This window comes from Anabrus simplex, chromosome 10 (assembly GCF_040414725.1).
Source record: "Anabrus simplex isolate iqAnaSimp1 chromosome 10, ASM4041472v1, whole genome shotgun sequence".
NCBI lineage: Eukaryota > Metazoa > Arthropoda > Insecta > Orthoptera > Tettigoniidae > Anabrus > Anabrus simplex.
In genome coordinates this window covers 128,577,993-128,592,925 of record NC_090274.1, presented here as the reverse complement: position 1 = coordinate 128,592,925, position 14,933 = coordinate 128,577,993, and the positions used below count along the sequence as shown (strand labels likewise).

At 41.0% G+C, this 14,933-nt stretch overlaps 1 protein-coding gene across 1 annotated transcript in view; it reads right to left on the bottom strand.

The window, feature by feature from the left end:
- Positions 1-2,607: 2,607 nt before the first annotated feature.
- LOC136881883 (zinc finger protein 569) overlaps positions 2,608-14,933 on the bottom strand; it is a 51,252-nt gene continuing 38,926 nt past the window's right edge. Inside the window, exon 3 of the mRNA XM_067154327.2 lies at positions 2,608-3,193. Coding sequence (XP_067010428.2) covers positions 2,608-3,193 — 586 coding nt within the window. The remainder of the gene's footprint in view (positions 3,194-14,933) is intronic.

Below are 14,933 nucleotides of genomic sequence, written 5' to 3'. Positions count from 1 at the left end.
GCTTCCTTATGCACTGTGCACTGCATAGCAACAAAGTACATTTGCCGGCTGGCAATTCTCTCCTTTAAAACCACAAGTCCATTTGGCCTCAGCATTTTAAAAAATAAAACAAACGAACAATGTAGTTTCATAGGCATTGACAATATTGGTGCGTACGAATTGATTATAGGCTATAAGCCACGCTTTTTCGCCAATTGTCTGCATCGCCAGAGTTCGCGGATTCTACCTCTCCGCACACTGCCTGCTACGTGATATTGTGAATTATGGTGTTCCTAAAAACTCCGAATACAAAATAATTACGATTCCGCTCGAACATAGCAGATATGAAGCACACTGTAGACACGCCGAAGTAGGTGAAAGTGCGCAAAGTTACCCCTTCACGTTCCGGAAGACGCGTTCTTTCATGACGCGGAGAAATTTTGAGTTTAAATTACTCCGTAAAATACTTTTTTTTTTTTTCAAAATGTAAAGGCAGTTTCGAATTAAAAGTCTGAATTTTGGTAACGGAACTGACATTGTTCTTCGAATTACGAATTATGCGTATTTCGAATTAAACTATTTAAATAACATGCAAAACCGTGCCTCGTGTTTCCGGGAACAAGAGCTGCTTCGAATTAGGCGAGATTTTGAATTGACCGATTTCGAATTATCGAGGTTCTACTGTACTTTTATGGTTCTTTGGAGCCGCCATGGGATCATAGGAATTATACATGAAGCCAACAGCTAACATACTGGTAGGTTGTGGTTTGCTGAGTGCGGTGAAAGTACGTAGAGGTTTCTTACACCCTACAGTCGACTTCACTAACATAGCAGCGGCAAGAACTGGCCTGCTTTTAAAAATTAAAGCTCCATTTACAAGTAAACATATTTATACAATGTGGAACTCAAACTGCTGATCCCATTACACCCTGCCTAGAAATGGGATACTTATCTCGATCAGCTTCGGAACAGATGTGGAAGAGGTTTGTATTAAGAATATCTAGCATTCAATTTCTCCTCCATTTCATAATCAACAATGTGCTGTGGGATAAAGGCCAGAGAATTGCTGCTATTTATTTATTGTAAGACATAGCACTAGAAGGAAAACAGGAGGGCATCGTTGTTAATGGGATCACAATAAAATAATCTGCGATATGCAAATGATACTGTTCTGCTTGCAACAAGTGCTGAAGACCTTGAACAGAGCGCTGCAGCAGGTCTGCGTTTAAACACGAAAAAGACCAAATTAATGGTCATAAGCAAACATGTCATTCAACCTGTTAACTTGACAGTAGATGGCACATCACTGGAGCTTTAGGTATGTCAGCAGCGTTCTTGATCACAGCTGGAACAATGCTGTTGAAATTAGGTCCCGGATTGAACAGGCAAGGAATGCACTGAAGAGAATGAGCAAACTTCTTTGTAACAGGGACTTTAAGATCATATCCGTCTCCATTTACCTTGGTGTTATGTATTTTCTGTCTTATTTTATGGTGCCGAGACTTGGACCTTAACAGAGAACACCACCAAATGAGATGTGGTAACATCTCAACACTGAGGTACTCCACCGCCTGAACACAGAGCTCGAGGCTTGTTACGCCCCTTTAAACAACATCATCATCATCATCATCAAAGAGTTTTTGATCCCTAATAACTAACCCTCTAATTAATTATGATATGTAAAACTAGTGAAAATCGAACTATATTTTAGTGCAGTCGCTGATTATCTAATCAAACTGTATCATTCTTTGTCAATGTCTTGTTTGTTCACTGCATACGGAAGAACAGGCTGCAGAATACGAGATAAACATCAAATTCCGTACTTGAGAGAATAGGTAAAACTTTTCGTGAGGACCAAAGAAATCACAGAAACCAAATATGTTTCACCTTATGGCACCGAGCAGAAATGGCATGGATGTGTGTGGACCACTCGTGTGTAGAGCATGGATTGCTGGGAACATTTGTAATGACTTGGTCACTCGAGTTCCAAGATTTTGTTTACCACTTTACAGTTTCAATGTATGAAAGGAAAATCTACATGGTATGATGACACTTATTTTAGCCACTTTCATACGCAAATACTGTACCTATCCATGTGGAAGGAGCATTTCAGTACCTTAAAAATGGAACTTCAGAAAAGTAATGGACAGGAACAAACATATGACAAGTCAGGTCACTATGATCACGAACAGGATAAACACGTGTGGGAACAGGAGGAAAAGACGATCATGAAACTATACAAGCACAAGATTGCCCCCAGGTCTTCTGCACCCACTGCTTCTCTGTCCCCTACAAGCTTGCTTCTGCTTCCCAGCTTGATGAGAGAAGTGTGGGATAACAGAAACATAGACAGGAAAAGGAACCCATGACTGAAGAGGTGTCAAGAGTGTTGAAGTCTTCCCTCTTGATCATGTGGAGAAGCAGAAGGCTCACAAGAGCTTGTGTTTATCCTATTACATACAAGAGCAACTTAAACTTCAAACCAATGTTTTAAAACCATCCTTCCACACACTGTACATTTATAAAGAGATCCTGTAAAATGGCCAACAAGTCCCAACTACACCTAGCAATCCAAGCCTACAAGTCGATGGTATGTTACATAAAAATGAGAGTAGGGAACAGGCGCCACTATTCCCCTGGTGTAGGAATGAGAACCTCAAAAGCCTTGGGGTCTCTCGGTTGTTGCTGTTGCGTCGAGCTACTTCCGCCGTTGGGGTGCTCCATGTGCTGAGGTAGGAGCACCTCGAACTTGTGTTCCGCCTGGTGCTGCGGCGCGCCGCTCCCGCCGTTCGGGTGCTCGACGTGTTGCCTCTGGTGCAGCGCCAGGTGGTTCTTCTGGAAGAACGCCTTGCCGCACTTGTCGCAGACGTGCTGTCTGATCTCGCACCCGCCCCCGCTGTGTCGTTTGTTGTGCTGCGCCAACCCGTGTTTCTGAGTAAAACACTTCCCGCAGTCTGGACACGCATAAGGTTTAGGCTTGGGCACGCCGTGGCCCAGGGTACCGGTAGTCATCGAGGTGCCCTGCTGGTGCTTGTTGTTGGCCACAGCAAGCGACGTCGGCTGGTGCTGAGGGGGCGGACACAGGAAGTGGGCCGCGGGCTGCTGCAAGGCCGACGCAAGACCGCAGAGGTCCGCCACCACGTTGCGATCTCCGGCGTGCAGTCGATAGTGGAGAGCCAGACCTTCGCGGCTCGAGAAGCAGTTACCACATTCCCTACAAAATAAGCACAGAACCAGTCATCATTACAGTTACACAGAGCAAATTGTGGATACAAACAACACATAGGTTAGTACTGGGAAACAAGAAAGAGACGTCAAATCAAGAGAAGGAATATGACGACAGCTGAATGAGGAAGTCAAATAAATATTAAAGTTTATTTTTTCCACCTGTTCAATACATAAAAAAGATAATGAATTAAATAAAATTATAGGGACATGTTTCGCCCTGTCCGACTCGTTGGCTGAACGGTCAGCGTACTGGCCTTCGGCTCAGACGGTCCCGGGTTCGATTCCCGGCCGGGTCGGGGATTTTAATCTTCATTGGTTAATTCCAATGGCCTGGGGTCTGGGTATTTGTGCTGTCCCCAACATCCCTGCAACTCACACACCACACATAACACTGTCCTCCACCACAATAACACGCAGTTCCCTTCACATGGCAGATGCCGCCCACCCTCATTGAAGGGTCTGCCTTACAAGGGCTGCACTCGGCTAGAAATAGCCACACGAAATTACTATTATATGTTTTGCCCTTTAATTATGGGCATCTTCAGCCTTAATCTCAAACTGAAAGTTGATTAACCAGGTACCTGATTGTAATTAACTTACATATGAATGTGAAGGAAATGTTGGAAATGTGCGAAATGTTTGACAATAGTTATGAAATTCTTAATATCAGGCCTTAATAAAGTCCAAAGTACAAATATTCTTAAAATAGCACACTTTCTTGAATGTAGTTAAGAAATTCTTGAAATGAGGCCTTAATTGAGTTTAAAATACAAGTAGTCGTGAGTTTATACACTAGAGGAAACTTTTGGATCTTAAACAGATTGAATGTCACTATAATAATAATCACATCAAGTGGGGTTTATAATAAATGTGAAGTGATAAAACTGTAGTTTTCTAGAAGCATGAGAGAAGAAGAGTGCTTGAAGGTAAGTTGCTGTGTTAAATGTTAGCAGGAAGGAACGGCTGTAGTCTCTTGTGTAGAATCGTAAGGGAAGTTTGGACTGAAGTCTGTAACAATAGGAGATTTTAAAGAGAAATCGAAGTGTGTAAAACCACTTACCTCTTTATTAACGTTGAAATTGGTTGACGTAAAGAAGATTCAGAGAGAAAATGTTGTGTGTAATTTCTTTTATTTTCAATTGTAATAGTATTAAATAGTTGCTATGGTAGAGTTGAAATGAGTGATATTTAAGTTACTAGTGTCAGTCATTTCAACGCTACCATAGCAACTATTTAATACTATTACATCATCATTTCCCTTTATCCAGCTGTAGCCGGGTAGGGGCAAATATGGTTCCTCTCCATTTTCTTCAGTCTTTCCACCACTCCTCCTCCAACACTGTGTCCCAGTCCAGGTTTCTTCCTATAATACTGCGTTGGATTGTGTCCGTCCATCTCAATCGTGGTCGTCCACAGCCTGTCCTTCCTTGGATTTGCATTTCCATCACCTTTTTTGGCATTCTTTCGTCACTCATTCACTTTATGTGCCCAAACCATCTTAGTCGGCTCTTCTCAATTCTATCATTCATTTTTTCCACTCCAATTTCTTCATGGATTTTCTCATTCCTTATTTTGTCTCTTCTACTCTTCTGTAACATACTCCTCAAGAACTTCATTTCGGCTGCCTGTATTCGACTCTCATCCTTCTTTGTCATTGTCCAAGTTTCTGCCCCATACGTAGTTATGGGTACGTAATATATCTTGTATATAGTTTCCTTTGCTTCCATTGGCACATCTTTGTCCCATAACATGTTTCTTACACTATGATAGAAACAGCTTCCAGCTTGAATCCTCTTACTAATTTCAGCATCCAGTCGGGCATTCTCCATTAATTCACTCCCCAGGTATTTAAATGTTTCCACTACTTCCAGGGACTTGTCTGCAATCTAATTTGACCTTTCCCTTCTTTCTCCCCTCTAGTCATAATAAGGGTTTTACTCTTCTCTACACTTATTTTCAACCCACATTTTTCTATTTTCCCATTCACCACATCCAACTGTTCTTGAACCTTCCAGTCATCTTCTCCCCAAATCACAATATCATCTGCAAATAACAGCATGTTCATTTCTCTTCCTCCATATTCTGCTTTTGCTGTTCTCATGATGTCATCCATTACTATGGTAAACACGATTGGTGATAGAACACTTCCCTGCCTCAGCCCACTAGTTATTTTGAACCAACTTGTCCTGCCAACTTGTGTTTGCACGCAACTACAACATTCCTTGTACATTGCCATGACCATTTTTATTAATCCCTGTCCAATTCCTTTTTGCACTAGACTGTCCCAAACTTTAGTCCTGGGGACACTCATAGGGTAATTCCGGGAGAGTTGCCGCACTTTTTATGTCTTTTGTTATATCTCGGTATATTTACTTTAAAAATTGTTGCAAATTCATCGAGCATAATTTGAAAACATGTACATTTGATCAGAGATGAACAAAATATTGGCAATTGAAAGTAAATGGGAGAAAGGAGGGAACAAAGGAATTGTTGCATCTGCGGCGTCTCTCCCTGGATCCCGGTATAGATGCCGACTTTGCTCGGGAGAGATGCCGCAAGTAAAATAATTAATGACAAAATCAAATTTAAGCCAATTTCTTCAACTTTAAAATAACCAAACACTAGAACGTACTACAAGACAATTATATCCACATAATATAATCATTCAATGTAAAAAAATCTATCTGATAATTTACAACATTAAATTAATCATATTTTAATTTCGATTTATTATAAATGTGCATGTGCAATAGATTCTTCACTGTGTTATATAAAACCCCACGGCACTTAACACCCTTGAAAGGGCTCTGGCCTGCACAGCGACCGCTGCTCAGTCCGAAGGCCTGCAGATTACGAGGAGCCGTGTGGTCAGCATAACGCATCCTCCTGGCCGTTATTCTGGGCTTCCGAGACCGGGGCCGCCATGTCACCGTCAGATAGATTCTCAATTCCAATCAAGTAGGCTGAGTGGACCTCGAACCAGCCCTCAGGTCGAGAGAAAAAACCCTGACCTGGCCGGGAATTGAACCCGGAGCCTCCGGGCGAGAGGCAGGCACGCTATCCCTACACCACGGGACCCTCGTGTTATATAAAGGAAACATCAAAATCATAATGAATATAATTCTGTCCTGACACAGTAATTTGGAAACATGTCTAAGGCAGGATTCTTGAATCAAAAACTGATGTTTATCCTCTTACAAGTTTTTACAGATTGTTTCTTAAAACTTTGTTCTCTAGCAATTTTGCTGCAACAGTCGTTATATGTAGAGCAAAATTCATGCAGTCACTGTTTGTAACTCAAACACTGGATACAGTCATCCTTTTTTGAATATAATTTTGACTTCGGTGATTATTGAAGTAGCTATACTTGCTAGACCCAGAGAGCCCTTTTCCAGATTTCGTGACTGCATTCTAAGTTTCAGTGTTCGTTCCGGAATTCTGTAGTATCATTCTGCCTCCCTGATCAGTATTTCCTTGGCTTTCAGTCTTTTAACAGCCTCTCTTAAATTTTCCTGTGTCCATTGAGGTCTTTTAACAGTGCCCTTACTTTTATACTGAGCAGCCATGTCGCAAATTTTTATTGCTGAAAATAATATAATTTTGTATAATAAAATAATGTTACCGATGAAATTAATAAAAAACGATTATGTATATCAAGAATCGTGAGACGATAAAATATTCAAATAAAATACCGGTACACTCTGAATAGTATTGAATGTTTCCAGATCGCTTGTAGAATCTGATAGCAATGAGGCATCTCAGCCAGATTGTTGTGCGGCAACTCTCCCAACTATCAGGGAGAGACGCCGCACCCTGCTGTTTTCATACCTCAAGGCTATCATGGCCCAAATTTAGCTTACTCTCAACTACAGTTATGTTTCTGACGTCTACTGTACTAAAAACGTCTGATTTAAGCATTTGAAGCCAACTCAATATACAATAAATTAACACACGCAAAAACTTTGTCAGGAGGAAACATGTACTCGCCTCATGATATCGGCTATAATTGGCGTAATATACGAGCAAATTTCGTCACACTCTCAGACAGTAGTTCTTCCTTAGAAACTGAAAAACCACACATATTGCCATCTAGCTGTAACGATGGGAACCTTTAGCTACAGTGTATGCGGCATCTGTCCCGGATTTACCTTATGCCTTTTCAATGTTGATGAATGCCATCACCATATCATTCCCGTGTTCCCATTGCTTTTCCATTAGCTGTCTCATAATGAAAATGGGCTCTATTGTTGACCTTCCACTTCTGAAACCAAACTGATTTTCCAGTATCTGATTCTCAACCCTCAACCTTATCCTACTTTCCAGTATCCTCTCCATTATCTTAGCAATATGGGATATTATAGTAATTCCCCTGTAGTTCTTCAAAACTTTCTTATTGCCTTTCTTGAAAATTGGGATGATTATTCCTTTTTGCCAATCATCAGGGACCTCCTTTTTCTCCCATACAATCCTGAGAACTTGATATGTCCATTGAAAATACAAAAATTACACACAACGTTTTCTCTCCAAATCTTCTTTACGTCAACCAATTTCAACGTTAATAAAGAGGTAAGTGGTTTTACACACTTCGATTTCTCTTTAAAATCTCCTATTGTTACAGACTTCAGTCCAAACTTCCCTTACGATTCTACACAAGAGACTACAGCCGTTCCTTCCTGCTAACATTTAACACAGCAACTTACCTTCAAGCACTCTTCTTCTCTCATGCTTCTAGAAAACTACAGTTTTATCACTTCACATTTATTATAAACCCCACTTGATGTGATTATTATTATAGTGACATTCAATCTGTTTAAGATCCAAAAGTTTCCTCTAGTGTATAAACTCACGACTACCCGTATTTTAAACTTCATTAAGGCCTCATTTCAAGAATTTCTTAACTACATTCCAGAAAGTGTATAATTTTACGAATATTTGTATTTTAGACTTCATTAAGGCCTGATATTAAGAATTTCATAACTATTGTCAAACATTTCAGACATGTCCAACATTTCGTTCACATTCATATGTAAGTTAATTACAATCAGGTACCTGATTAATCAACTTTCAGTTTGAGATTAAGGCTGAAGATGCCCATAATTAAAGGGCGAAACATGTCCCTATAATTTTATTTAATTCATTATCTTTTTTATGTATTGAACTGGTGGAAAAAATAAACTTTAATATTTATTTGACTTCATTGCACATTTCAACACAGACCTAAACATGAGAATTATAACATGTAAGGTGAATGAGGGACGACGAAACAAGTGGAGGACTTTCTCATCAACCCTTGTTCGTTTACATCAATTGTTACCAGAGCCTCTTATGAGCTTGCTTCTGCTTCCCAGCCTCATCAATTCTCATCTTTAAATGTGGAAAAACGAATTTTTTTTTTTTTGCTAGGGGCTTTACGTCGCACCGACACAGATAGGTCTTATGGTGACGATGGGATAGGAAAGGCCTAGGAGTTGGACGGAAGCGGCCGTGGCCTTAATTAAGGTACAGCCCCAGCATTTGCCTGGTGTGAAAATGGGAAACCACAGAAAACCATTTTCAGGGCTGCCGATAGTGGGATTTGAACCTACTATCTCCTGGATGCAACGAAGAGATATAAGATAGACATGAATACAAGTGGTAAAAGAACCCAGTAGGCCAATATAAGTAATGGAAAGGAACAAATGAGTACCCATCAAATCATGTATGGAAAGATCCTTTTATATCTATCGTATTTCTCCAAATCCAAGCAGATGTTTTTTTCTTCTTAGAATCTCATGTGAAAAATCAAGGGTTGTCTTGCTTTTGCGACGTAACAGTAATGAACACCACTGGCAGCTACCATGGTAACCATGCTGCTGCTTTTCACCTGTCGCGCACGCGCACACACAAAACTCGTTGACAATCAACCTCCGCCTCTTCACTACACATCACTAGCCACGGCAACCGGTTGTACAGTGCCTCTGTATAATGTCACTGGATGTCAAGAAATAGTGAAGAGAGAATGACATTCTACTAGCCTCTACAAAAACGTTTCTCAAATCCGCAGAATGGTATCAAAACATGCGAGCCTTCGAATTCTTAGAAAGTCACGGCTACTCAGTAACGGAGTTGTAACACATCTACTGTACCCGACGCTTAGTAAAACTAAGTTTTATAGACAGCAGGAATATTTTGGTGATGGATCGTCGTATTGTAAAGATACATGGAACAGGTACTGGCGGCAAATTTTCAATGGGTTCTTGTCGATATTATGTCAATATTTTAAGTTAATGGTTATTAAAAATGCGGGAATGAAAAATAATTGTGCAGCCGCAAGAAAATACAGCATAGGCGTAATCAAAGCCAATATTTGGCATTAGCGTGAAGACAGCTTAAAACGTTCCATACTGTACAAAAATGCATTCAGTGGCCCTCAATGAGGACGCTTTAAAGAAATCAAAGATGAAATTGTGAGGTATGTGCGTGAAAAACGCAAGGGCGGAATGGCCATACCATGGCGCAATAAACTTGTTTGTTGACCTCAACATCCGTGTCTTTATCTGGTCTATATATTGCTAGCCACTGAAGTCAGCTGAACCCGGCAAGCGAGATGTGTGTGTAGTGGCAGTCGGCTGTACCTGACTGAGTAAAATTAACAGTTTTATAGACAGCAGGAATATTTTCCGGATGGTCTGTTGTATTGTGGAGAGGCGTGGAACGGGTATTGACGACAAATTTTCAATGGGTTTTCTTTAATATTATGATGCCAATTTAAGTTCATGGTTAATAAACCCACGGAAATAAACAATAATTGTGCAGCCGCAAAATAACAGGGCATAACTAAAGCCAATATTCGGTGTCAGCATGAAAACAAAGATAGTCTGATCAAGAAAGGCATTCATATGATTTTACAAAGTACTTTTTAAGCCTGATATAAATTTTTGAAGAAAAAAGTGGAGGGTGTCTTGCATTCAGGGTCATCTTGGATTTGGAGAAATTACTTAAAATGATAAGAGAGTGTCAGAAGAGACAGCAATAGCAAGGGGAGACAAGGAAAAACAACAAAACCAAGAAGACATGGACAATCTCCACATCTTCAAATTGATGAACTCTTCTCATCAATCCAGCTAAAGACTGAAGACCTGTCAAGATGACTCCCCAATGAGTGCCTGATAGAAAACGGATGTACAAGAACTGGGACTGATGGGGAGAGAGCACATCTATTGTCCTTTAGTGTTTCTATGTTAGTCCTAGCTGAAGCCAGAGGTGAACATTTCAAAGCTGAAACAAAAGTTAACAAAGTATTCACAATTACAGTGTGTTATTCAAAAGATTTACAGAAAGTAAAATTATTAACAAGCTTGATAATAATTATAAAATTATAAACATAATTTATTACTTATTACACCATTTATTTTGTATCGGTTGATAGGACCACTGATGGTTTATATTAGATTTACTAATGTCACAAGATACATTTCTTTTAGAATTTGTTTTACGTCGCTCCGACATGATGGGTTAGGAAAGGGCTAGGAGTGAGAGGAAGTGACCATGGCCTTAATTAAGATACAGTCCCCGGAGGAGAAAAAAGAAGGAAATGTTCAAACACACGAACAAGCCTTGCTGTGCATAACTGACATAATGCAATTTGCTGTTGACTGTAACTGTACAGAGTTCAGGACTGCATTCAAAATTACATGACTGAAAAAGTTTCAAACAAGTTTGTTTGTTAGATTATTTACAGAAAAGCTGAATAATTTGTTACTTCAACTGTTGTTAAATAGTGTATTCAAATATTATAATAGAACAAACTGCTTCATTAGTTTCTTTTTAAGGAAGTCAAACAGTCTCTCATTCTCAAGTGCGTAACTGGCTTGTGTTGTGAAATAATGTATTAATTTTATTGCGATAATGCCGATATAATATAAAATGATTACAGAAATCAGGGAATCTCTTAGCCCCCTGTGGATGGAGCGGACATCCACGGTATCTTCTGCAAATGAAAGGGGGACAAGGGGCTTTCAACTTTAGGTTGGCGACTACGCTTCCTCTACCTGAGCCTGGCATTGTTTACACTTACTGCTTGTGTCGGGCTCCTCACTTACATCCTTCCTGTCTGACCTCCCTTGGTGAGTTCTTGTTCTTTTTCTGTATCAAGTTTGCGAGGCCTAGGGGGTCTTTCATTTTCATGCCCTCAAGGGCCCCACTCCTGTTGTCAAGATGAAAGGTACAAATCTCTTTTGTTTACACTGGGTTTCAATCGCCAGGTGCTGAAGTATCTATCCATTTTTAGGAGATCTTGTGTGAGAATGGCTTCAGCGATCTCAAAGTCTATGGACTGTGCTGTTAGGGCTATGTCATCAGCATGTAAAAACTTTCGGCACGCAGTAGAGGGAAGATCTGCCGTGTAGAGTTGAAGAGAAGTGGAGCAAGAGGCAAACCATCATTTAATCTGTAGGATCTGCTTCTGTTTCCATTGAGATGTATTTGAATTAGGCGATTGCATAGCATGCTGTTGAGCAAGGAAGCTAGGGTCTTGCAAGGGATAATTTTCAGGAACTTCAGGATCATCCCTTTTTGCCAGACTGTATCACAGGCTGATGATAAATCCACAAACACAGCAATCTTTTTTTTTTTCTTCTTGAAAGCCCTGCTCAATATGGCTGGTTAGTGCCAGAACGTGATCGCAACAGCTCCTGTTAGGTTGGAATCCTGCTTGTTCAACTGGAATGTGGTGAAGTACTGTAGCTGAGATTCTGTTATAGATCAATCTCTCTAGTAGTTTGTAGCAGATACTCAGTAAAGCAATAGGTCAATAATCTTCCGCATTACAGCCACTTTTCCCAGGCTTCACAACAGCAACTACTTTAGTTCTTTTCATTAGGATGTCACTAAAGAATTTAGCAAGCCATTCCATAGTTCTAGGACCACTGTGCTTCAGAAATTCGGGACGGATACCATCCAAGCTTTTGTTTCCTTCAAACCAGCTGAGATCTCTGCAACAGAAAAATCCTTGGAGAACTGCGAGTTTGTTTCAGCTCTCGACAGTTCTATCTTAAGCTCGTTTAGGATTTACCTTGTTTCATCCCTTTTTGTGTCTGCTGATGCTCTGGTTAAGCCAACAATTCTGTTTGCTATATGTTCCGGCTTTATTTTAGAGTTCTCGCTATGGTAATTAGGGGCACTACTGCCCAGCTTCCTAAGGAAGAACCATGCTTTTCTGCTGGAGTGTTGGACGTTAATACTAGACGTCAGTGTACGCCATTTTTCCTTCCTGGCAGAGTCTAAGCAATGCAGTAATTCATTAGCGACTTCCGTTTGATTGCTGCGTTGGTATTCTTCGTACAGCTCATTGCACCTCTCGCTCCACCCTGGGATGTATTCCTTTCTAAATCCTTGGGGAATGTGCTTCTTTTCTATAGAACATATCAGCCCAGTAAAACGGTTATAGTTTTCAAGAGCTGGTGGAATCCATTGAATGTTGTGTTCCATCTCACTGGTGAAGAAATCCCTTTTAGCCTTTGTAAAATTCTATCTGGACACTGGATTTGATCTTGCAATTGGAACGTCAATGCCGACTTTCAGAAGAACTGCTCTGTGCTGATTTCGGGGGAAATTGTCTAGCACTTTTCTTCTGCAGGGGAGAGGTCTCCCCTGTTGGTCCTTGGAAACAAAACAGAGGTTTGGGTTATAGTCATGTTTCCATCTAGCAGAGTGAAAGGTACTGCCCATTCTAGCATACTGTTGCCATCAGAATTGGTATCTTTATATCCCCAGGTGGTATGGCGACTGTTAAAATTTCCTAGGATGTCAGTAGCACATTCTATGCCAGCAGTTCTAATTTTGATGGTGAATATATTATCAGCACTTGTACTTAAAGCTTCTATCTGCTCGATGTTGTTCTTAGCGTAAGTTGCTGTTCCGTAGCTCTCGTGGAAAGTTGCTGCAACAAGACTGTATCCTGGCAACTTACATCTGGACAGGAGTTGGCTTTGGTCTTCACAGTGAGTTTCTTGTAAGAGTACAATATGCACTTGGTTGTCATTCAGTACTCTTGTAAGTATATCGCTCACTACCTTGTTTATGCCTTTCAACATTCAGTTGTAGTATTGTCAGTGAATGCCGGCCCCGTGGTGTAGGGGTAGCGTGCCTGCCTCTTACCCGGAGGCCCTGGGTTCGATTCCCGGCCAGGTCAGTGATTTTTACATGACCTGAGGGCTGGTTCGAGGTCCACTCAGCCTACGTGATTAGAATTGAGGAGCTATCTGACGGTGTGATAGCGACCCCGGTCTAGAAAGCCAAGAATAACGGCCGAGAGGATTCGTCGTGCTGACCACATGACACCTCATAATATGCAGGCCTTTGGGCTGAGCAGCGGTCGCTTGGTAGGCCAAAGTCCTTTACGGGCTGTAGTGCCATGGGTTTTTTTTTATTGTCAGTGAATGTCCTAGGTCCTTTGTTGTTGTCTGGTACTGAGAAGAACCGTTTGTAGTCATGGTCACGGTTGTGATGTATCCTCTATTTGCTGGGATATCCGCAAGAAAATTTTCTTTTGGTCCAGCAGCCGATGTTGTTGCTTACTTAGCACCACCCGGGGGACATGTGTAGGGCACTTTAAGGTTATACCTATGGACGTAAAGCAATGATCAACAGTGCACACACAGGAAAAGTTGATGTCCAGCTGAACGATGCCATGAGGACAGTGTCTGGCACACTCAAATCCACACCACTTAAATGGCTGCCAGTATTAACTAACATCCATCCTCCTCACCTTCGAAGGCTAACTGATCTGAAGAAGGAATGGTTAAAATGTACTGCAAATACACTCTTGGCGATTCATCAGTACTGCAACCCTCAGAAGCATGGAAGATTAAAATCGTGACATCCATCATCGAACCTAGGAAAGAGGCTGGTTGAGTCACAGTACAACATGAATAATGCCTGGAGGGGAGAGTGGGCTGCTTAAAACCCTGACCAGCTAGGGTTGATATCTGACACTCGTGGGAAACTTGCTGGGTTCAACTTGCCAAGGAGAATCTGGGTTTAGTTAAACAGAGTGCAGACCGGTCTTGGAAGATGCAATTTCTGGCTCCACAAGTGGGGAAAAATTTCCAGCCCTCATTGCGACTGCGGTGAAGTGGCTCAGACAGTCCACCGTGTTGTAATGATGTGCCCACTTCGGAGCTTCCAGGGAGGAAACCATGAACTTAATGCGGCAAGTGAAGAGGCAGTGAATTGGCTAAATTCTCTGGACATTAAATTATAAGTTATATTAACATCAATTGATCCTTTGTCTATCTACTTTAAGTGTGTATATATAGTTTCTTTGTACCCTCTATACGCCATACGAAATAAATAAATAAATAAATAAAGGCCCCACTGTTTCTTTACCTGATATCTTCATTCTTCCATTTTTCTACTGAAACCTGCAGTTAGGTATACAGTGTGTTTCGGTGTGGCGAGCTATTGCAATAATAGCCCATATGGAACAACAGAGAGGATCAGAACAAAAATCAATACCGGCTCAGTCCAGTGATATTTCTTCTTCTTCTTCTTCTTCTTCATATGCCATGTCCTCGCAGAACATTGGCGATCAGTAGCACGATCTGTTGTTTGTTCATAGCTGTTCTGAACAGAGTAAGCTTTGTCACCCCAAACCACTGGCTCAAGTTGGTGAGCCATGATGGCCTACTTCTCTCAAATATGTCAGCCATGTGTCAATAGTCCCACGGAGAAAACCATAAGAAGTA